Here is a 25546-nt window from a genome sequence, read left to right as displayed (position 1 = left end):
CCTCCACAATCTCTTCAGCCACCTCTTATCTCTCCTCGGGCCTCTGCAACTTCTGCATTTGCCTCCCACAGGTCTGTAGGAATACCTTGTCAGGACCTGGGGATTTATCCACCCTAATTTGCCTCAAGACAGCAAACACCTTCTCTTCTGTAATCTGCATGGGGTCCATGACCTTGCTGATGCTTTGCCTCCCTTATAAAATCTCTGAGTCTGTTTTCTGGGTAAATACAAGTGCAAAAATCCATTTAAGATCTCCTGTATCTCTTTGGGTGCCACGTATAGATTACCATTCTGATCTTCCTCATCATGAGCCAGTCCTTATTAGGGGATCAAAGGTGAAGAGAGTCAACAGCTTTAAATTCCTTGGGGTTACCATTTCAGGGAATCTGTGCTTGGTCTGATCTAGCAGGTGGCTGCCATTACAAAGAAGGCATGCAGCACCTCTACTTTCTCAGAACTTTGCAAAGATTCAGCAATGACCATTGCAATACTGTATAGTTAAAGAGTGCAGCAAAGGATGCAGCAGAACTACAGAAAAGGAAGTTTCAATGTGAAATGCACAAAATGTCCCTGAATGGTGCAAAAATCTAAGTTATTATTGATGTGGCAAATACTCCCATGACACAAATAACTGTTGGTTCAAAGACAAGTCTAAAGAAAGTGTCACAGACAAAGTCACATAGAGAGAATGTGCGAGGCAGCCAAAAAGCACAACCGAGTAAAATGTCTCAAATACAAAACTAACCAAATGCATAAGGTTACCGAATGTAAAACAGAATCAGACAACATAGAGTCTGACAAAGGTGAATTGTTTTGCCTAGAACTGTTTAGTATAACTGAAGCAGATCACAAAACCATCTGGATCATAACAGATGAGTCTGATGTGAGACTGAAAATGCAGCTGGATACAGGGTCAGCTTTGTCCTTAATTCCAGAGGCTGACTACAACAGACTGTTTTCTAAGATACCATTAGAGAAGACCTCAGTGATGCCAAAGACTTACACAGGTGAGAAGTTGGCTCCCAAAGGCAAACTGAAAGTAAATGTGACATATGGAGGCCAAATATAACAGTTAGAGCTTTATATGTTGTAAAGTGGAGTGCCAGCACTTTTTGGACGTGAATGGTTGAGAAAAATTCAACTAGACTGGCACTCAGTGTGGCATCAACAGGCAATGCAGCCCAAATGGCAGCACAAACCAAAGATTGGCACAGCTGGTTAATGCTAATAAGAAGGTCTTTGAGAAGGGGATTGGTAAACTCAAAGGCATGAAGGCCAGAATTAAATTGAATGAAGCAGCAACACCAAGATTCCATAAAGGACATCCAGTGCCTTATGCACTACGTCCGAAAGTGGATGCTGAACTTCAGAATTTGGAGGTGTCTGGAATTCTCTCCAAGGTTGAGTGGAGCGATTGTGCCATGCTTATTGTCCTGGTGTTCAAGAAAGGAAAGTCCAGAGCTGTTTGCATATGTGGGGATTTCAAAATGAGCACCAACCCGTGCTGCATGCTGTGCAGTATCCCCTGCCGTAAATAGAAGACATTTTTGCATCCTTGGCAGACAGGGAGAGGTTTTCAAAGTTTAATTTGTCTATCTGTAAATGGAGATTAAGGAGTCAAGCAGGAAATTCTTCACAACCAACTCTCACAAGGGTCTGTTCCAGTCTATTCATCTCATCTTTGGCATCGTATCAGCTCCAGTAATTTGGCTAAGGGCAATGGAGAAAGTGTTCCAATATATCCCAGGGACACAATGTTACCTTGATGACATCATCATGACTGGCAAAATTTCAATATCCAGAACCTTGGTAAAGTGCTTACAAAGCTGAGTGAGTGTGGCTTGCATGCAAAGAGAGAGAAATGTGAGTTTTTCAAAAATGAAATCTCATATTGTGGATGTGGCATTGACAAGCAGGGCTTACATATGGCACAAGAGAAGACTGAAGCAGTGCTACAGGCACCCAAACTGGAAAATGTGTCACAACTCAGGTCATACTTGGGCATGCAATGTGTCCCCTTCTGGCACTGGAGCGGTTTTGTCACGCATTATGAAAGGTGGATCTGAACACCCAATTGTGTTTGCTTCAAGATCACTTACAAGCACTGAATGCAACTATGCACAGATCGATTGAGAAGCCCTTGGTCTAGTAAGGGGAATAAAGAGGTTCCACCACTACTTCTACTGTCAAAAGTTTACGCTGGTGACAGATCACTAACCCCTTGTGTCCATTTTCAATCCCAGGAAGGAATTCCAGTGATGACTGCTACCCTGTTACAATGTTGGGTAGTATTCCTCGGAGCCCACTCTTATGACATAGATTTCAAGGGTACCAAGCAACATAACAACACTGATGACTTGTCATGTCTTCCATTATTGGCAACTGAAGAAGAGATGTCTTCATACTGTGACCCAGCAGAAATGTTCCACACTGCATTAGTGAACCAGTTGCCAGTAACAAATTCTGAAATACAATGGGAAGCAAGGAATGACCCGACTTTGTCAGAAGTCTATGAATCACCATGCAAGGATGGCCAGCTCAGGATGTTTCCAGAGTTCTCAGCGAGACGAGACCAACTGTCTGTATGCCAAGGAACACTGATGTGTGGATCTCATGTTGTGGTCCCCCCTAAACTGTGCACCAGAGTGTTAGAAAATCTGCATCAAGGACTTCTGGGTACATTCAAGATGAAGAGTCTCGTCCAGCGCTACGTGAGGTGGCCTGGAACAGATAAATAGATTGAAAACTTGGTCTAAAGCCGTTTGGGATGCCAAAAAGTTCAAATGCACCCCAACAGGCACTGTTACACCCATGGGAGTGGCCGTCTTCACAATGGCAAAGAGTACATATTGACTTTGTTGAGCCAGTCATGGACTCCATGTTCTTGATTGCTGATGATGCTCATTTGAAGTGTCTGGAGGTTATACCAATGAAGTCAACCACCTCAGCAAAGACTATCTCCGCTCTGAGGACAATCTTCACCAGGAACAGCTTAACTGAACAAATTGTGAGGGACAACAGACCACAATACATGTCAGAAGATTTTGACTGTTCATTAAGAAAAATTAGATCAGACATTTCAAGTCATTTCCTCACCAACCAGCAATGAATGGGTTAGCTGAAAGGTTTATCCAAACCTTCAAGAAGTCCATTAAGGTGACGGACAAGGAGGACATTTCTCTACTGTACAAGGTGGACAACTTCATTTTTGTGTATCGGAACTCTATTGACATGACGACAAATCAAACACCTGCATTACCATTCCTGAGCAGGAACCTGAGATCTCGCATAGACTTCCTGAAACCAGACCTCCGGAGGGAAGTACAGAATAAACAGTTCAGCCGGTTGCCAAGTGAAGCATCAAGAAGCTTCGAGATTGGACAGGAAGTCCCACCGCGTGGTTACTGCAAAGACAAGTGGACACCTGGTAGGATAGCTGCAAGAAGTGGACCTCTGGAATACACAGTGGATGTTGGAGATCCGATATGGAGATGTCATGTGGACCAGATACTGGATGGTCAACTGTAGAACACGCCTGACTCGAATGCATCCAACAAGACAGGCACGTTACAGTCACCTGCCTTACCTCTCGGTGATGATCATGTTACTGATAGAAAGGTGACACCGGAAACCGAGAACATTGCCTTAGACAACACACCTACCAAACCTGATGTCTCTCCTCAGGTCCAGAGGCGCGAACCCGAAAGAGGCAGAGAGCCACCCAGAAGACTGAACAATTTTGAAGTTATTCTGAAAGCATGTTTATTTGGAATATACGTTTGTGAAGGGGGAATTGAATGTTTTGTACAGTTTTACGGTGCATTAATTTCTCAGGGGGAGGAAGTGTGATACATGGATCTATTTCTTTTGGAGTAATGACCCCGCCCCTCTGTATTGATGTACGCATGCGCATTGTTTTCTCTCTCGCTGCAATGTGAAGTTCACCAGTTAAAGCCATAGAACCATCTCCCACGTCAGTGTTTTATTTAATGGATATGTCGTTGTACACAGACACAACACCCACTATTTAACAATTCTCTTGAGAAACAATACTGACCATGTTACTTAATCAAAGGCTTCTGCCACCTGATGTGGTCAACACTATTGTGAAAATACCGCATGCAGATGAGGTTGTTACTCGATGATTACCAAAGAAAAAAGTGTTATTAACATCAAAAGGCAATAAGGGCGATGAGGAGCTCCAGAGATGAAGACAGAGTCTACTACTCAGCCTCAGCCCGAGAAGGATCTCTTTCTGGGATGGGCGACTTTGCTGCCTGCAACCGATTGGTGTGTTTTTCTAGTTTGTTAGAACTATACTTGTGTTTGGAAATTCTCTTATAGAATTATAATTGTTAGAATTTACTCCTCAAATATCTGAGCCGCTTCATCCCCAGCAGCGGCGTAACAGAGGACTCTCTGATCTACGGGCTGTTCCCGGGGACGCACAGGGAGACCAACATCCGGTGCTGCTGGCAGATCATCAACTCGGTGAAAGACGCTCTTTGGTCGGCCCGAAACTTGATGATTTACTGGCACATGGAGATGTCCGTGGGAGAATGCTGCCGACCGGCACATTCTCGGCTGCAGGAGTACGTGCTGAGGGACGCACTGAAACTTGGTGCAGCCACCGCAAAGGCCCGGTGGGGAAGGACCACGGTTTAGGGTTCTTCTCCCGCTGGAGTGGATGGTGGGGAGTATACCCCTCAACAGTGGTGTGGAAAGATGAAACAACAGAATCCACGTGGGTGGCTAAAAGTGTGGAAATTTATAGATCGTAATGGAAATATCTGTAAAGGATTGAGAGTCATTGAATGGTTTATTGTACATAATTTTATTTTTGAATAAAGTATATTTTGTTAATATAAAAATATGTGCGCCATTTAAAGCAAATACCTGCGTTTAATCTTTTTTTTCAGCTGGAAGTACCTCCTCCACTCGAAATAGTGATAATTTGCAGCTGAATAAAGACTAAAGTCGTTAAGTAAATTAGTCTTCGAACTATCGATTGATGTCGTATAATCTCTGTCGTATAAAGACGCCTATATCTAACAAGACTTAACGTATTGGCGCAAACACGAGGAAATTTGCAGATGTTGGAATTTCAAGCAACACACATAAAAGTTGCTGGTGAACGCAGCAGGCCAGGCAGCATGTCTAGGAAGAGGTACAGTCGTCGTTTCGGGCCGAGACCCTTCGTCAGGACTAACTGAAAGAAGAGTTAGTAAGAGATTTGAAAGTGGGAGGGGGACATCCAAAATGATAGGAGAAGGCAGGAGGGGGAGGGATGGAGCCAAGAGCTGGACAGTTGATTGGCAAAAGGGATATGAGAGGATAGCGTATTGGCTTAGGTTTAGGAGTTTAGAATGGCTACACTCGATATTACCACAATCCAAACCGTTTATAAATCGGAAATGCACAGAAACAACTGTGACGTAGGGGTCAGCTGTCCTTACTGACACCAGTTGAGCTAGTGAGGCTGCTCGACGCTGGCAGCCCTCCGAATTTTGCGGCGAGGGGAGGTGGAGCGGGGTGGATGCAGGTATAATGCGTCTTTCCCACCTGGCAGAAGATGTCTGCAGACGCCGACAATTCCAGCCCGTTCATTCTGCTGACCTGCTAAATACTCGTCGTATGTAAACCGGCACTTATTATCTGGGGAAGACCCTATACAGTACTGGACTCAGTTATATGATTCTAAGGAATTGGTTAGAATTAGTCTTCCTACCATAATAGAATAGAGATGAATTGAGAACGATTTTCCACAATCCCTCTTGACGGATAAAATCAAAGACATTAGTCAAATCGATGGTTGGTGCTATAGCCTAGATTTCTCTCGGAGGTGGCTTGATGATGGCTGTGATGCATCCACTGGAGCAACACACACACAAAATGCTGAAGGAACTCAGCAGGTCAGGCAACATCGACGGAAAGGAAGGGCGAAGACGCTGGAGAAGAAGGAATCTGATAGGAGGAGAGGAAAATGGGTGAAAGGAAAGAGGGAAGAACACCAGGCGAAGATGATAGGTAGTCGAGGAAAAGGGGAGGGAAAATATTGGAGAGGACAGTATCGATAGCTCTCTTTGTATATTTATTTTAGGATTCTAAAGGCAGTTTGAATGAGGACTTTCCAGTGATCACTTTCTCAACACCGTGCAACTCTTCTTCAGTCAATAAGTTTCAACCTGCTGAAGGTCGCCAACAGAAACGCAGGAGTTCAGCCACTCGTGATTTATCCAGGCGGAATCCCGCCCCCCCGCCGCACTGATTGGACAGACGGGCGCTTTGGCGTCCAGACACTATCCTCGCTCTCCATTCGTCCAACCTGCACGTCTCTCACTCTGGGGTAGCAGCTGCTGAGCATGCGCGAACCACGGCGACAAAGAGTGACGCAGGAGGTAAGAGAGGCAGGGCGGTTAATAAACTCCAGCAGGTCTTCAGTTCCATAAAGAAGCCGTGCAACCCTAGGGACGAATATTAAATCGGGACCTTTAACTTCGGACCTCAATGTAAAATGATGAACATTCCCTCCCCACTGGCCGCTGCCTTTCCCTTTCTCCAGTTTCGCTCCTGACCAATCTCCAGAAACAGAGGTTGGCAAGATAGCGCGTGCGCAATAGGACCTTTAACTAAAGGGAGCGTCCTTAAATGGAAGCGATCAAGAGCAGAGAGCGTCCCTAAATCTAAAAGAAATCGCGATAGACCAGGAAAAGACTGGAAATTAAGGCGAAACGAGCCATAAAACTTCAAATATACTTTATTCGTCGTTTTCACAAATGAACATGACTTTCCCTTCAACACACACAAAACGAGAAAAACTGCAAATCCTGGAAATCAATGAGTATTACACACACAAAATGTTGGAGGAACTCAGCAGGCCAGTTAGCATCAATGAAAAAGAGTAAACAGTTGACGTTTCGGCCTGAGACCCTTCATTAGGGCCTGGAAAAAAAATGAGTCAAAATAGGTTGCGGGGAGGGAAGGAAGAAGAACTAGGTGATAGGTTAGATGGGAGGGGTGAAGTAAAGAGCTGGGAAGCTAAGAGGTGAAAGAGATAAAGGGCTGGTCAAGGAGGAATCTGATAGGAGAGGGGAGAAGACCATGGAAGAAAGGGAAGGGGGAGGAGCACCAGAGGGAGGTGATGGGTAGGTAAGGAGATAAGGTGAGAGGGGAAAAGGGAATGGTGAAACGGCGGGGGGGGGGGGTGCATTTCCGGAAGTTCAAGAAATCGATATTGATACCATCAGGTTGGAGGCTACCCAGACAGAACATAGGATGTTGCTCCTCCAACCTGAGTGAGGCCTCATTGCAGCAGTAGAGGAGGCCACAGACTGGCATGTCGAAATGGGAAGTAGAATTGAAATTGAGATCCCACTTTTACTAGTGCACGGCGAAATGGTCTGATCTACGTTGGGTTTCACTGATCTACAGGAAGCCATACCGGGAGCATCGGATATAGTAGGTGACCTCAACAGACTCACAGGTGATGTGTCACATCAGCAGGAAAGACAGCTTGGGGTTCTGAGGGAGGACGTGTAAGGGCAGGTCTAGCACTTGTTCCGCTTGCAAGGATAAGTACCAGGAGGGAGATCAGCTGGGAGGGCCGAATGAACAAGGGAGTTGGGTAGAGAGCGATCCCTGCGGAAAGTGTGGGGGGAGGGAAAGAGGTACTTGGTGGTGGGATCTCGTTGGAGATGGCAGAAGTTATGGAATGGAGGCTAGTGGGATGGCAGATGAAGACAAGAGGAACCCTATCGCTCATGGGGTGAGGGCAGATGTGCGAATTGGAGGAGACGCAGGTGACGGCTGCATTGATGGTGAACGAAGGAAAGCCCCTTTCTTTGAAGAAGGAGGACATCTCATTATTTCAGGAATGAAAAGCCTCATCCTGAGAGCAGGTGTGATGGAGACGGAGGAACTGAGAGAAGTGGATGGCGTTTTAACAAGTGATAGGGTTTTAGCTTTTGGATAATACAGAATCTAAAATTCCTTACCCAAATTTCTTCATTTTGATTCTTTCTGCCTTTGTAAATCTCAATTTTTTTTAAGATAAGGCTGAAGACACCATTGACATTCATTGAGTAAGCCTGCAAGAAAGTGAATCTCAGGGTTGTATATGGTGACGTATGTATTTTGATAATAAATTTACTTTGAACTAATGTAACTAAAAGGTCAAGACAATGTTTTCTAAAATAAATAGTCCAGAATATATTAGAGCTGGGAGCTTCAGGGGAAAGGCAGCTGGTAAGAAGCAGGGAAAGGAAGAAAAGTTGAGATAGATTGGAAATGCATGGAGGAAAAAAAGTCATGAGTTATGAAGTTTGTCGGAAGAAAGAGTGGGGAACTAAATGTATAAAAATGAAAGATAAATGAAGCATGATGGATGAAAGTGTTGAAGAAGATGTGTAAGTCATAATTGATATGTTCAGTGGGAAATGTTAGAAAATGTTTTATTTTGCATTGATAGACTGTAAGGCTGGGTTTTTATGTCCCTTCACCAATCTGTCCCCAACCCCAAGCTTGTCTTGAGAGTATGGAGCCTTTCTTAACCTCTTGTTTGTTCAGTCGGAGGTTCTGTCACTGCATTTTTGGCTGGTGAGTTGCAGCAATGATGGAGCATTAGCAACGTATATCAGTCAAGATTGTGCGTGGCTTGGGGAGGGAGCTGCACTGGTGCCTTCCCATGCGTCTGCCCTTCTGACCTCTCAGTTGCCGCTGTGGCTTTAGTATTGCAGGTAGCGTGTTTCGTTTATGGTGGATTTTGCCGAATGTACAGACTACAACCAGAGTACATTGTTGCTGGAAGGAATAGGTATTTGTAGTGGTGGTGGTCTGTCTGGGCCTGGATTCAGCTACTCTGCCTGCATCGTTGGTGGTGGATGATGAAGATGGAGAGCATTCCTAATGACTTGTGATTTGATACTGCAAAGGCTCTGGGAAGGCAGGGGCAATGCACTCAAAACAGGATATTCAGCCTCTGACCTCTGTTACAGGTTAAGGTTAGGGCCTACCTCAGCAGTTCACTCTCAGTCTCTGATTCAGGGGTTTGATAATAGTGATTGGGTTCTCCCTCTTTGAGATACCCATAGCATGGCATGAATGTGCTTAGTCAATTATCAGCCATGCCTGAATGTCATAGAGTCATACAGCATGAACACTGTGGTTATTCCTGTCCACTGAAACCTCACTGACTGTAAAGCACACAGTTAACTAATTCTACAAAAATTCCATTTTTATTCTCTCCAACTCCATACCCCCCACCCACTCACCCCAGATTCTGTTGCTCACCTTAAACTTGCAGTGACCAACTAACTTACCATCCTGCATGTTGCAAGGGTAGGCTGATGCCCTTGGTCAGGTGTTTCAGGGCTGGGTGTGTTTGCATCTGCACCACCCTCCAGCCCTGGCACTGCCACCTGTTCCACACCCCTCCTGCAGCACTCCATCCTCATCATTCCCAACATCCTTTCCTCCTGCCAGATTTACAAACTCGCTTTCCACTCCAGTTTGACAGATACAGTACTGTGTAAAAGTCTTAGACACCATAGCTATATATACGTGCCTAAGACTTTTGAAGAGAACTGCAAGTGTTAGATACAGTAGTTTACAGTGCATGGCATGTAAGTACATTTGCAAAGAATATTAAACATGATGGGAGAACTGCAAGAGCATTTAGTTCAACACACTCAAAGTGCTGGAGGAGCTCAGCAGCAACTATGGGAGGAATAAACAATCACTGTTTCAGGCCAAGACCTTTCATCGGGACTGGAAAGGAAGGGGCAAGAAGCCAGGATAAGAAGGTGGGGTATGGGGAAGGAGTACATGCTGGCAGGTGTTGGGAGAGGGGTGAAGCTGGGTGGTGGCTGTTGGGACGTATTCAGATGCTGGTGATGGAGAGCTGATTTAAAAAGTAAAAGGACCGATGCTAAATGCAGAGCAAGGTAAGGGGGCAAAGATGAGAGCTGATCATCGATTCAAGTGCATACTGCAGTGCTGCTGAGAGAAATGTTAAGAAGGTTATCTATTTAGTTTAAGAAACAGGTGATGTTGTCTGAGGTGGAGGATGACTTGTAAGTTCTGGGGATGAGGTCGTTGTGGGATCTGCAGACTGACCTGTGTGAGGGGCAAGAGTTATTTGCGAGTGCTGGAAGTTGGTGTACTTCTTCTGAAGGACGTTTCTCTTCCTGACAATGGCCTGATTGCTGCCCTTCCGTTTTAAAGTAGTCAGGCGCAACTAATTTCCAACAGTTGATGTGGATGTTAATTTTGTTTTCTAGGAGTTGCTGAGAACACCTTGCATATTTCCGCTGTTCACCCAGCATTCGTTTGGCGTGAGCAAACTTAGGGTAGAGAGTTTAATTTTGGGAATCTGATGTCAGGCATGTGAACAACATGGCCTGTGTTTTGGAGCTGGTTAAATATAAACAGAAGCTCACTACTGAGAGAGGCACGGACTTTGGTTCACATCCCCTGCAGAGGGTTTGGAGGGTTTGTAGAAAAAGCATTTGCAGCATTTTCCAGTGCTTTCAGACGCCTGGTTTGGGAAGCATCAAACACCTTGCAACATGGTGTATTGCCTTCTGCGTGGTTTCTTCAAGCGTTCTTTTGCTGGTGCAATAAAAGCTGTAGTGAATTTCATCATTGATGTCAGCCTTTGAAGAGAGTTGGGAGTGGCAGATTGTCCGTCCATATGTTTTCTAGAGTCTTCTGCACCTTTATTGTAGGAGGCAGTTTGGGGAAGACTCTGCTTAGTGATGAGACCCACAGTCCCATTGCTCCAGCAGAACAGTTGACACTGACAAAGACATAATGCTTCTGGACCTGAACATACACAGATGTCACATGAATACTGCAGCTCAGTGACTGAGGTTGACATGAGCTGGGTTTTGGAGCGTGCATTTCCCATGGGCAGTATAGCTTTGCCCAATCCAGTGGGAAGGTTGTTGAAATGAGATGTTGCACTCAGATGATGTAAACTGAAATCACAAGACATGTTCTTCTCCCTTCAGAATTTCCGTCTCTTGGTCTACTCTTCCGAACCCACCAACCACTCCTCACCTTATTGCATTTTCCCATGCAGCCACAAGAGATCCAACTTCTTCCAGCCTACAGGGCTGCATTTGGTGTCACAATGTTGTGTATACATTGGAGAACTTGAATTCCTGTGTGGAATACTTATGTTTAGTTTGCAGGAGTGACCCTGAGCTTCCAGTTGCCTACAATTGTGATTCTCCATCGCACTTTTCATTCTGACCTTTCAGACTGTGACCACTGGAAGAGTCACTAAAAGCTTGATAAACAACAGTTCTTTCATCCAGGCAAGTTGCCATCTTGTGGACTCAGTATCGAATTCTCCAACCTTAGGGAGCTCACTCTAACTGGCCATTTCTACCTATCATCATTTGACTCAGTCTATTTCTATTGTCTTGCCCGTTGGGAATGTCTCAACTGGGGAAGTGGGCAAAGGAATGGCAGATGGAATTTAACCTAATTTTGTGGTGTTGAAGTTTGATAATGTAAACCAGGGCAGGATATAACAGGGCGCAGGGGAGTGTTATGGAATAGAGATACCTGGGGTACAAGTACATACAGAAGTGAAGTAGGCAGACTGACTGGTGAAGAAAGCATATAACACATGTGGCAGATCTCATTGAAACCTATCAAGAGTATAGACTGGACGCGGAGGCGATGTTTCCTGTAGTGGGGAATTCAGCAAAGGTGTGTTTTTTTTCATGGTTTTGTGAAGTAATGAATCTGATGAGAATTAAGAAGCAGTAGTGTAGTTTTATACTAATGAGATATCCTATGTAATGCCTGTTCGTGCAAGGATGTAGAAGTGCAAATTTGCAGAGAAACAGGTGTTAAAAAAGCTGAGCAATAGTGATAACTTCCAAATGTTGTTTGGAATAGTACAGTATTACAAAGTTTAGTAACTCAGCACTTGAAACTTTAATGCTACTAGATTTTCCAGGCCATTGTATGTTAAACCTAGTGATACCCCAACACATTTTAATTCAGAACAATCTGCTGGAGGAACTCAGTGGGGAGGCAGCATTTGTGTAGGCAGAAGGATGAACGATATTTTGACACTTGACTTGACCTGACCTGACAAAATCAGCCATCCCTCTGCCTACCCCCACTGAGGTCCTCCAGTAGCTTTTTTTTACACTCCAGATGACGGCACCTGCAGTCTCTTGTGCTACTTTTTTTTAGATGTTACATTGTTTTGTATTAAATTTACAAGTGAACTGGATACCTTTGAAAGGAGTGCTGGAACCAGGCACCAGTGCAATGGAAGGATGTGTGGGAACAGTGAGACAGAGGGGAGCGTGGGATCTGGTCGGAAGGAAGAACGTGCTCTGAGGCTCCAGTAAGCCTGATTCTGAACCATCAGGATTTCCAAATAGTTCAATGGCAGAACAGAATCAGGTTTAATATCACCGGCATATGTTGTGAAATTTGTTAACTTTATGGCAGCAGCACAATGAAATACATGATAAATAAATATAGAGAAAAGAAACGGAATTACAGTAAGTATGTATATGTCTATTAAATAGTTAAAGTTAAAACAAGTAGTGCAAAAAACCCCAGAAATACAAGAGTAGTGAGGTGATGTTCATGAGTTCAATGTCCATTTAGAAATCGGATGGCCAAGGGGAGGAGGCTGTTCCTGAACCGCTGAGTGTGTGCCTTCGGGCTTCTGTACCTCCTTCCCGACAGTATGAAGAGAGCATGTCCTGGGTGATGGGGATCCTTAATGATGGACGTCATCTTCCTAAGGCATTGCTCCTTGAAGATGTCTTGGATGCTATAGAGGCTAGTACCCGTGATTGAGCTGCCTAATTTTATCAAAGTTTATTCTGTCAAGTGAAATTCATGGGGAGGAAGCATTGAATATGTTCAGGAAATTAAATTTTGACCAGTAAATTTTGAATCTAGTATGGGAGGAGGTGTTTCAGGTGTCCTTTGGAAAGAAGTAGACTAAGAAGGGGAAGATGTAGGAAAAACAGCTGTGGATAAGGATTTGGACTCCTCTGAGATGGAACAAAAGTATGTTCTATTGGAGAAGGGCTCATTTCAATGGATGAGGTCAGATCAGGACTGCATAAATTGGAATCAAAGATGTACTGTAAAACTCCAAGAGAATATCAGAAAAATGATTGCTAACAAGCATAAATGGAAATCCAAAATGCTTCCCTAGACATGTAAACCCATCATGGAATAAAATGGACTTACAGATTAAGGAATGACAGATGGCTGCAGTAGCAAGGCTGAGTAAGAGTGTACTGCAGAGCAGGAGAAACCACGGGTGTGGGGGGGGGTTGCTAAAATAAATATGGAATAAATGCAGAGTGGCAACAATCACAGAAAATTGCCCCAAGTGACAGGAAATAGGGTAGTTATGAAGCAGTGTCTTTGGAGTAGAAGGAAGCGTACAGTGCTCGTAGAGTCACACCGCATGAAAATAAGCCCTCTGGACCAACTCGTCCATGCCAAACATGCTGTTCACTAAGCTATTCCAATTTGCCTGCGATTAGCTCAGATACCTCTAAACCTGTCCTGTCCATGTACTTATCCAAATAATCGATGTAATTATCCAGTTGAAGTATTGACCCCAAGGGGTTAGTACATTTTATTTTAGAGATACAACACAGTAACAGGCATTTCTGGCCCAGTGAGTCTGCAGCCCATGTGACCAATTAACCTACTAACCCATATGTGTTTGGAATATTGGAGGAAACTGGTGCATCTGTAGGAAAACCATGTGATCACAAGGAGAATGTACAAATTCCTTGCGCCCAGTGGTGGAATTGGACCTGGGTCACTGGCTCTGTAATAACACTACACTAACAACTATGCTACCGTGTGCCCCAAACTACGACTTCTGTTGACTTGGACTTAGGTGTAGCAGGGCCCAATTATCAAATTTTCATCAAATAATATCATTGAAGGCAAGAGAACTGAGAAGTGGATAACAATAGAATAATCATTGTGGGCATACTGTGTTGGCACTTAATTGTGAGGTGGCATTGGGGGCTGCCCCAGCACATCCTTGGGTTGTGTTGATTGTTAACGCAATTGACACATGGTTTTGATGTACCTGTGATTAATGAATCTGAATCTCAGACTTTAGGAGTTAGGTTAAAAAGAGAGAAAAATGCAGGTGGTTACAATCTGAAGGAAGAATAAGGAGAGGCTATATAAACCAGATCAGAAAGAGGTATAAGTGGATAAAGTGTTAAATGTGGCAGAGAAGATTATGAAACGGGACCTTGATTTCTGAACAGTGGCCTCAAATGCAAAAACAAGGAAGAAATGTATAAAAGCAACACACAGAGAAAATGCTGGTGAACGCAGCAGGCCAGGCAGTATCTATAGGAAGAGGTACAGTCGACATTACGGGCTGAGACCCTTCGTCAGGACTAACTGAAAGAGAGATAGTAAGAGATTTGAAAGGGGGAGGGGGAGATCTGAAATGATAGGAGAAGACAGGAGGGGGAGGGATGGAGCCAAGAGCTGGAAAGTTGATTGGCAAAAGGGATACGAGGCTGGAGAAGGGAGAGGGTCATGTGACGGGAGGCCTCGGGAGAAAGAAAGGGGGAGCAACTAGTTCATTTAAAACTGTCATATTGTGGAATTTATGAGAGTTGCAGGTCAGTAAGAGAGTTCAGAAAATCTGATTGTCGGGAAGATTCCAGTTATATGGATGGACTGGAGAAACTGGTGTTCTTGGAACAGAAAAGATTAAGGTGGGATCTGGTAAAGATATTTAAAATCATCAGGGGTCTGGATGAGACAGAAAGAAGCTGTTGCCATGAGTGGAAAGGTCAAGAAACAGGGTTTGAAATGAAGGTGAAGGACAAAAGAAGCAGAAGTGACATGAGGGGAAACATCTTTATGCAGCGAACGATTGGGCTTAAAGTCTGGACTGCATTGCTGGCGGTTTTATTAGATATTCACAACAAAAGTACTTTCAGAAGATATATTTGTATCAGATTCTGATGTATTATCACTGACCTGCGATGTGGAATTTGTTTTGCAGCAGAGGTACACTTCAAAGGTGTAAAATCTCGATACGTTACAAAATAAATACAGTACTGCAAAACAAGAAAAACAGGATAGCGTTCATGGATACGGATAATGGAAGGGAAGAAGCTGTTTTGGAATCACTGAGTATGGGTTTTTGCGCTCCTGTACCTCCTTCACAATGGCTGTAATGAGAAGAAGGCATGTCCCTGATGATGAGGATCCTTCTTGAGGCATGCCTTTTGAAGATGTCCTCACTGGTGGGGAAGGTTGTGCCTGTGATGCAGCTAGATGAGTCTACAATCCTCTGCAGCCCTCTTGCAGTCCTGTGCAGTGGAGCCTCTGTACCAAGCTTGGATCCAACCAGTTAGAGTCTGTCCACTGTACATCTATACAAATTTGTAAAAGTTTTTGATGACATACTGAACTTCTCAGCTTCCTAATCAAGTTTAGAGTGCTACAGTACAGAAACAGGCCATTCAGCCCATCTAACCCATGCTGGTATTATTCTGCCTGGTCCTATCAGCTCAAACCTGCACCATAGCCCTCCATGCCATTCCATCCATGCATTTATCCAAACTTAAATGTTGCAATCAAACTTGCATCCACCACTTCTGCTGGCATCTCGTTCCACACTCGCACCAACCTCTGAGTGAAGAAGGTCTCCCTTAGGTTCAATGTGAATATTTCAACTTCATAGAATGGCCTCTTACTTCTGCTTTAAAATATTTCTTGATGAATCCCTCACTGATGCTTTTCCACCTCCAGACTGCTGTGATGTAACAGTTTTGGAATGTTGCTTTCGTGTTTAATAATGGCTAGTTCATAAGGTATCAGTTTAGTTACCATGAACCCATTCGTGCTTGCACTCTGCATTGGATTGGTACAAGACCAGTTTCTAATCATTATTGGTGGTCTGATTCACTTTGTACCAAGAGAGATGGTGTGGATTGTGCTCTCATTCCTGAATACCTTTGCTGGTTTTTGAACTGTGATGAGTTTGGAACAGAACCAGCCATGCCTTCTGCAGTGGGAAGTGAACTGAGAGTGGAGGAAATTATGTAAAAATTTGAATTTCAGTGTAGGGAGAAGTAATTATATGAGATATGGATTAATTGTTACAGGAGATTGCAAGGGAACAATGTAGGCTTGTCTGTTCTTATTTCTTAATTCTGGACAGTGATGACTTTCATTAACTCCTTTTTGCAGGGTATAATAAGCAAAGAATTTGCAGATGGAAAACTTGACCCAAACTTCACATCAAAATATGACTGACTTTCGATCTTATCACTCTTTGAATATAAAGGGAGAAATTTTAATTTGTCCTGTTTCTGGTAAAAGATTTCAGACATCAATGTTACTGGAAAAACAGTGAGAAGCATTTAATGCACTCAGTGGAAAGGACATCAGCTTGTTACAGAGCCTGATAATCATCTAACCATTCACAGCAGTGTGAAACTGTACTGTCTGTGTAGACGAGGCTTCATTTGATTGTTTGTCCTGAAGAAGGACAAGGACTTTGGATCATGGAGGCACCTTGGAAATGTGGGGACTGTGGGTTGGGATTCAGTGACACATCTGATCTCGAAACCCATCGGCGCACTCACAGCAAGGAGAAGAGGTTCACCTGTTCCATGTGTGGAAAACAGTTCGGTCAGTTATCTGACCTGCTGAGGCACCAGCGAGTTCACACTGGCGAGAGGCCATTCACCTGTTCAGTGTGTGGGAAGGGATTCACTCAGTCATCCAACTTGGTGGCACACCAGCGACTTCACACTGGAGAGAGGCCGTTCACCTGCACCCTCTGTGGAAAGGGGTTTGCTTATTCTTCCAACCTGCTGAGACACCAGCGAGACCACATTGGCGATAGACCATTCACTTGCTCGGTGTGTGGGAAGGCTTTCATTCAGTCGTCCGACCTCCTGATTCACCAGCGGGTGCACACTGGGGAAAGGCCGTTCATCTGTTCAGTGTGTGGAAAGCAGTACACCCGCTCGTCCAACCTGCTGACACACCAGCGAGCACACACCGGGGAGAGGCCGTTCTCCTGCTTTGTTTGTGGGAAGGGGTTTGCACAGCTTTCCCACTTAAAGTCCCACCAACGGGTTCACAGTGACCGGAAGACTTTTGATTGTTCTAATTGTGAGAAAAGCTGTAAGAGCTCAGAGGACCTGTTGAGACACCAGCGAGCTCACTCTGCAGAGAGACTGTTCTCCTGCTCGGACTGTGGGAAGGGGTTCAGTCAGTCATCGCATCTGCTCAAACACCAGCGAGTTCACACCGGGGAGAGACCCTTCACATGCTCCATGTGTGGGAAGGGGTTCAAATGTTCATCCAACCTGCTGATGCATCAGCGAATTCACACGGGGGAGAGGCCCTTTACCTGCTCCATCTGTGGGAAGGGATTTGCCCAGTCGTCCAGCCTGCTTACTCACCAGCGAATTCACACAGGGGAGAAGCCTTTTTCCTGCTCTGTGTGTGGGAAGGGATTTACTTGTTCATCCAACTTGCTGGTGCACCAGCGAGTTCACACAGGGGAGAGGCCATTCTCCTGCTCTGTGTGTGGAAAGGGTTTCACTCAGTCATCCCACTTGCTGATGCACCGGCGGGTTCACACTGGAGAGAGGCCATTCTCCTGCTCAGTGTGTGGGAAGGGATTTGCTCGTTTATGCAATCTGCAGACACACCAACGAGTTCATAAATGATTGCTGAATTTGTGTTCAGTTCTGGTTGTTGCTCCCTTATCACTCTGACAGTCTGCATTTGATTGTGTTGCTGTTAAACTGTTAACATTATTGATGCACTGTACTTGGCGAATAAATTGCTTTTCCTTTCAATAACATGTTGGACCTTTATGTCCCGAAGATGAAGTGAGTGGTTTCTATCTCAGAATGTCACAACTTGTTAAAATTTGGGTCTTTAAGATGTTTGAATTGAATGGGATAAAAATTTCTCTCATCCAAGAGAGCTATCCACAATAGGATACATACTAATCTCTCTTCTGGCATATCTAAAGTTACATGTTTTTGAAAAAGGATCTAATGGTTTCCCAGCATATATGACAAATAAACTCTTCTCAGGCTTCAAGCCCGGTACAGGCCTCATCCCTGAAGAAGCTGGCAGAGTTTGCCATCAATACGTCAGTTATAATCAATATCTATACCCGGTTTGATGCCGGAGAAGAGTTTATTTGTTATATGTTTTTATTCTCTCATAACTTTTCATTTAAGCTTCATATAATGTCAAAAATGTTTTTTTCTACACTGTTAAATCACTGTTGTTGTGGATATCTGTATCAGACTCTGTCATTCAAATGCAAGTGCATCACCACGTCAGCTTGGGTATTTCAAGCCTTGATATTAATGTAGCAAAGGTTCACTGGACCCAGTGTATCATCTGAAGATCAATACCAGAAATGAACATAGTTCTCCAGAAGATTTTTGAAGATTCTGTGTGAACTGAGCATTATTCCACCTACTTAAGAGAAGCCAATTTACTATCTGGTTTTGTATGCTCCAGCATTGCAGTATTTGTGTCAAAATGCCATTGTTCCATCATTTCCAAAACTCTCACTAATTATACTTATAAATTACTATATAATTGAGTTCCCTCTGCCAGTATCTCCTACTGTTAATCAGTCAGCACAATCCGAGGCTCTTTTCTTTATTAAAGTACAAAATTGCGAGCCTTTAAAATTACAGAATACTTGGCAAAGTTGACGAGAGCTTCTTCCAGCACAAACAGAATTGGAAACTGTTGAATCAAGACATTCAGCAAGAAATTAAAGGAAGAATTTGTTCAATGGGGTGAGAATATGGGATTCGCCACAGCATGGAGAGGTAAGGTGAAGAGTCAGAGGGATAAGGGCGTGATGCTGCAGTTCTAGATTACAGATGCGCCCATTCAAACCTGCGAAGTGCTTTGTGAGGACCTCAATCATGATGGAAGTACAACTCATTTTGTTAGTAAATGCTAAATTTTGAGTGCTTTTGCTATTATCACTAGTATTTTGTTGAACTTTGCTGGAAGTCTATTGATAATCCTGAATCAACTAGTTTGTGATCGCAGAAACAGAGCAACAGCTGCTTTTGAGGGCTAGGGCTTTTCTCTTTGGAGTGAAAGAGGATGAGAAGTGACATAGAGATGTACACGATGGTGGAAGCTATAGATCGAGTTGATAGCCAGAGACTTTTTATTTCCATGATGGAATTGGTTAATACAAAGGTGACTGGCTGTATGTCAGAGGTAAATTTCTTACAGAGAGTAGTGCAGTGGTGGCAGGAATGGTGATAGAGGCAGATACATTATGGGCACTTAAGGAACTCTTAGATGAATGATAGAACAATGGAGTGCGATGTAGGGGGGGAGGGTAAAATTGATCATGGAGTAGGTTAAGTGGCCAGAACAACATTATGGGCTGAAGAGCCTGTACTGTAATGTTCTTTGTCAGTTAGGCAAATGTTAATCTTAGAATTATAGAAATATATAGCACAGAACTGCGTCCTTACAGCTACCTCATCCTTGCCAATCATGATGCCTAACCCCAGTTTTCAGAATTAAACCTGTATCCTTCTACTTCTTTTCTAATCAAGTATCTGTCCAAATAACTTTGTCAACTCCATTACCTCCTCTGGGAGATCAATCCAAATATTCACCACGCTCAGTACGAAAACTTACTCCACAAATCTCTTTTACATTTTTTAACTCTCACCTTAAATCCATGCTTTCCACTGTAGAACCCCCTGTAAAACATTTCTGACTGTCCTCTCTGTGTCTTTGTACAATCTGTACAGTCACTCCTCAGCTTACTACATTCTTGTAATAATAAATCCAGTTATCCAATCTCTCCTTACAACTATAGCCTTCCATTCTAGCAGCAGTTCAGGTGAATCTCTTCTGCACTCTCTCTTGCTCCTTCCTGCCATGTGGTGACCAAGAAATTAAATGAAGAATTTAATTTCTGTACACAATACCCTAAGTGTGATCTAACCAATATTTTGTACAATTGCAACATGCTGCATCAACTTTTATACTCAATGCCAAAGAAAGAAAACATACCAAATGCCTTCTTACGCTAACTTTGTAAATCGACATTGACTAACTATAATGAATTCAGAAGAATTTAACTGTTCTTTCATCTATGATGAATTGCAGCATATTTCTGCAGATGATTTCCTTCAGTACCCTGGGGCAGGCTCAGTCAGATCCAGGAGACCGAATATAAGAGCAGGAGAAAATGACCTGGTCCAGTATTCACTGAGATCACAGCTGATATGTGTCTTACCTTCATCTGATTTGGAGCCATACATATTTTAACTTATGCTGAACAAAAATCAACTGGTCTTCTTTTTAAAAATACTACTTTGTTGTCAATTGATTTTCATAGTAGATGGTTCCTTATTTCATTATTTTTAACTTGAGCAAGGGATGATTTTTTTTTTGCCCTGTAAGCAAAATTATATTTTACACACAAAATGCTGGAGGAACTCAGCACGTCAGGCAGCATCTATGAAGGAGAATAGAGAGTTGGATGTTTTGGGCCAAGATCCTTCATCAGCACTAAAGAGGAGAAGACAATAGGAAGGTGGGGGAACTGGAAAGAATATAAGCTGGCAGGTGATAGGTGAGACCAGATAAGGAGGAAGGTGGTGGGGGGGGGGGGAGGGAATGAAGGCTAGGACGGAACAGGTGGGGGGGGGACACGAACTCATGAGAGGCCCGCGTCGGGCATTTTCATACCTTACAAGGCGCAGATTGGAAGTCTGTGTGGGGCGCCACTCCTCGCACAGACTAGAGCAATGTGTGATTAAGTGTCTTGCTCAAGGGCACAAACACGCTGCCACAGCTGAGGCTCAAACTAGCAACCTTGAGGTAACTAGACAAATGCCTTAACCACTTGGCCATGTGCCCAACACTGGAACAGGTGAAGAAGAAAAAATCTGATAGGAGAGGAAAGTGGACCATGAGAGAAAAGGAAGGAGGAAGGGAACGAGAAGCAGGTGAGGAGAAGAGAAGGGTTAAGAGGGAAGCCAGAATGGAGAATGGAAAAGAGAGAAAGAGGAGGGGGAGAAGTTACTAGCAGTCAGAGAAACAATCTTCATGCCTTCAGGTTTGAAGTTACCCAGACAGAATATGAGGTGTTTTCCTCCAAACTGAGAGTGACCTCATTGTGACAGTAGAGGAGGAGGCCATGAACCAACATGTTGGAGTGGGAGTAGGAAATAGAATTTTAAAAGGTGGCCACCAGGAACTTCCACCTTTTTGTTGTGACTGGAGCAATCCCCCAATCTCTGTCTTGTCTTAGCGATATAGGGGAGGCCACGCCGGGAGCACCTGATACAGCAGATGAACCCGACAAATTCACAGAAGTGTCACCTCAACTGGGAGGACAGTGTTGGTGAGGCAGAAGGTGTAGGATCAGGTGCAGCACTTGTCCCACTTGCAGGGATAAGTACCAGGAGTGGAGAGATCAGTGAACAAATGAGTTAGATAGATGGTGATCCCTGTGGAAAGCAGAGTGTAGGCCAGGGTGGGGAATGTGGAGAGAAAGATGTGTTTGGTGGTAGGAGCCCTTTGAAGATGGTGGACATTACGAAGAATGATGAGCTGGATGTGAAGCTTATGGGGTGTAGGTAAGGACAAGGAATTCTAACCTTGTTATGTTGGTGGGAAGATGGGATGAGGATGGAGGAAATGTGGGTGAGGACAGAATGAGTGGCAGTGTAAGGGAAACACTGTTCTTTAAAGAAAGAGGACATCTCAGATGTTCTGGAATGGAAAGCCTCATCCTGAGGACAGATGCTGTGGAGGTGGAGGAACTGAGAAAAGGAAATAGCATTTTACAAGTGACAGCGTGGGAAGAGGTCAAGATAGCTGTGAGAGTTAATAGGTTTATAAAAGATGTTAGTGAATAGTCTGTCTCCAGAGTAGGTGACAGATTGAGAAAGGGGAGAAAGAGATGTCAGGAATGGACCGAGTAAATTTGTGGGCATGGTGGGTCTTGGAGGTAAAGTTGATGAAATTGTTGGGCTCAACATGGCTGTGGGAAGCAACACCAGTGCAATTGCTAATTTAGTGTAGGAAGAGTTAGGGAGCCCAGCAATGTAGGCTTGGAGCATGGACTCTTCTGTATCAGTGGATGAAATAGGCATAGCTTGGGCTTGTGCTGGTTCCCAAGAATTTGGAGAAAGTGGGAGGAACTGGAAGAGAAGTTGTTGAGGGTGATAATCAGTTCTGCCTGATAGAGGAGGATGGTGGTGGAGGAGAAATGATTATGTCTGTTGTCCAGTATGAACTGGAGAGTTTTGAGGCTTTCCCGATAGGAGATGAGAGGGACTGGATATGCATAGCGAAAATGAGGCGATCAAGGCCAGGGAACTTAAAGTAACTAAAGAGATTGAGAGTGTGTAAATTGTCAGAGATGTAGGTGGAGAGGCACTAAACCAAGGGAGACAAAATAGAGTCGAGGTGAGCAGACACAAGTTCAATGGGGCAGGGGCAGGAGCAGGCAGAAACAATGGGCCCACCCAGAGAGTCAGGTTTGTGGGTCGTGAGTAGGAGGTAGAAAGGAGCACTGCAGCACGGGGGAACAAGGAGGCTGGTGGTAGTGGATGGGAGATCTTCACAGTCAATGAAGCAATTTCTTCCTTCCTCCTTTTCTGTCATTTTCTATTCCCCATTCTGGCTCCCCTCACACCTCTTCTCCTCATGTGCTCATCGCCTCACTTCATCCCTCCCCCCAGCCACCTTACCCCACTCACCTTGTTTTACCTGTCAGCTTGTTCTCCTTCCCCTCCCTCAACTTCTTTATTTTGGTTTCTTTCTCCTTGTTTTCCAGTCCTGCTGAAGGGTCTTGTCTGAAACCTCGACTGTTTATTCCCCGTCCATAGATGCTGCTTGACCTGCTGAGTCAGTCATAGAGCATTACAGCACAGAAACAGCCCATCTAGTTTGTGCCATACTGTTACTCTGCGTAGTCCCACCTGGTCCATAGCCCTCCATACCCCCTCCCCACACATATATTTATCCAAACTGCGCTTAAATGCTGCAATGGAACCCATAACCAGTACTTCCCCTGGCCTCTCATTCCACACTTGCTCCTCCTCAGGTTCCCCTTAAATATGTCACCTTTCACCCTTAACTCATGGCCTCTAGTTCTACCTCAGTGGAGGAAGTCTGGTTGCATTTATTTATTTAGCACTAGAGCATGAAGTAGGCTCTTCCGGCCCTTCGAGCCAGGCCACTCCAGGAACACCCAACAAGCCCGATTAACCCTACCCTAATCACGGACAACTTACAATGACCAGTTAACCTACTCAGGAGGTCTTTGGACAGTGGGAGGAAACTGGAGCTCCCAGCTGTAATAGTGTTCCTTTAACCACTATGCTATCGTGGCACCATATCTTTCCTGTAGGTAGGTGACCAGAATTGTGCACAATACTCCCAATATGGCCTCACCAACTTCTTACCACCGAACAAAAACATCTCATCTGTTGTACCCAATACTCTGATTTATGAAGGCCAATGTGCCAAAAGCACGCTTTATGACCCTATCTACCTGTGATGCCATTTTCAAGGAATTGTAGATCTATTCCCAGATCCCTCTGTTCTATTGCACTCCTCATTCACTGGAAGTTCCTCCAGCATTTTGTGTGTTGCTTTGGATTTCCAGCACCTGCAGAATCTCTTTGGTTTGTTGTAATGGTTTACTTCCTTACTGGTGCTTAAAGTTTCCATCCACCCTATGAATTCCCTCCAAAACAAAATCCCTGAAATAAACCAGTATCAATATTCAGGGCAATGAGCTCAGTTTATCTAATCTGTTCTCAAAATTAGAGCATTAGCGCCTGCTTTCATTCCAGTGAATGTGCGTTAAGCTCCATTTGCATTCTAAATAAGATGTAAACAAGGCTTTAGATAGCTAAGATAAAAGTTCTCCATTTACTTTAGATGTGAATATTCCATCAGAATTTTTTTGTACCTGATTACTAGTTTGTACTGAAATGTGTACTTGGATGACTCTTCTTTACCCAACATTGCACTTTTATAACACTCTCCATTTTCTGCCTTCCATATCATCAGAAATCAAAATCCAGCTGCTTATTTTTCCATTTCTTAATAATGTTCCTCTCAACAAAAGTTATTATGACATGTGCCTACCTCGCTGGCACGACTGTACATGGAACAAATTGTCGAGGAGGGGGTTGAGGTAGGTATATTAACAACATTTTAAAAGAGAGTTGGATGGGATAGGAAAGATTTAGAGGGATATGGGCAAATAGGTCTATCTTAGATGGATGCCTTGGTCAGCGTGGTTCCTAGTTTCACCAAAGGGCCTGTTTCCATGCTGTATGACTTTATGACATAGCTCTCATTGTACTATTGAGGGTTTACACCTATGACTGTGAGGCTAAGCATAGCTCCAAAGCCATATTTAAGTTTGCTGGTGGCTCCTCTGTTGTTGGTTGAATCAAAGGTGGTGACAAATCAGCATGCAGCAGGGAGACTGAAAACCTGGCTGAGTTTTGCCACAACAACAATCTCGCTGAATGTCAGCAAGACCAAGGAGGTGATTGTTGACTTCAGGAGGATGAAACTGAAAGTCATGAACCAGACCTCATCAGGGCATCAGGTGGAGAGATTCAGCAATATTAAATTCCTTGATGTTATCATGTCAGAGGATCTGTTTCCAGTAAGTGCCATTATGAAGAAGGCATGACATCAAAAATATTGTATAGAAAATCCTGTGGAATCAGCCCAGTCCACGGGTAAAGCCCTTCCTACCATTGAACTCATCCACACAGAATACTGTCGCAGGAAGGTAGCATCCATCATCAAGGACCCCCACCATATAGGCCATGCTCTCTTCTTGTTGCTGCATCAGGATGAGGCCTCAGGACCCACACCACCAGGTTTGGGAACAGCTATTACACCTCAACCATCAGGCTCTTGAGCCAGAGGTTCACTCAACTTCACTTGCCCCATCACTGAACTGTTCCCACAACCTATGGACTCATTTTCAAGTACTCTTCATCTCATTTTCCTGACATTTATTGCTTTTTTTTCCTTTTGTATTTGTAGTTTGTTGTCTTTTGCACATTAGTTGTTTGACCTGAAAGTGGTGGAAATCAAAGTTCAGGCTGGAGCTGGAGTTAAAGGCCACGTAATTCATGGGCTGAAGGCATCTGTGGTCATTGGAAACAGTGGCATCTGCGATCTGGAGATGGGTGATTTTCTGATCCTACCAGGATGCGAGGAAGGCACAGAACTGGTGGTTGAAGGCCCGGATCAGGCGGGGATGAAATGTCGGAGATGTCCATGGCAGGCAGACGAGAGAGAGGCCTGGAGGTGTCTGCATAGTGGAGAGGGTGGGGAATAGAATTTGGAGTAGTCAGTTGAATGCAGGTACCTGGGATCATCGATGGGTTTGAACTGGGATAGCTGAAAAGGGAGCTGGGAGCCATGTGGAACAAGATGGTGGTGAGCACACAGACAAAGGGTTGGTGGCAGCAGAGATCAC

The 25546-nt window shown here is 44.2% G+C and overlaps 1 protein-coding gene across 2 annotated transcripts; it reads left to right on the top strand.

Annotated features, from left to right (window-relative positions):
* Positions 1–6280: 6280 nt before the first annotated feature.
* Positions 6281–18465, top strand: LOC134352827 (zinc finger protein 229-like). 2 transcript variants are annotated; one of them, XM_063060310.1, is made up of 2 exons: positions 6281–6398; positions 16237–18465. In XM_063060310.1, exon 2 carries the CDS (start codon positions 16554–16556, stop codon positions 17730–17732), a length of 1179 nt encoding a protein of 392 aa, XP_062916380.1. In that variant the 5' UTR covers positions 6281–6398; positions 16237–16553; the 3' UTR covers positions 17733–18465. The 2 variants fall into 2 exon arrangements, with proteins under 2 accessions (XP_062916380.1, XP_062916379.1); XM_063060309.1 differs by having other exon boundaries at positions 6355–6398; positions 15044–18465.
* Positions 18466–25546: the final 7081 nt, after the last annotated feature.

Source organism: Mobula hypostoma, chromosome 10 (genome assembly GCF_963921235.1).
Source record: "Mobula hypostoma chromosome 10, sMobHyp1.1, whole genome shotgun sequence".
Lineage (NCBI taxonomy): Eukaryota > Metazoa > Chordata > Chondrichthyes > Myliobatiformes > Myliobatidae > Mobula > Mobula hypostoma.
Note: the sequence above shows the minus strand (reverse complement) of the source record. Positions and strands in the feature narration are given on the sequence as shown.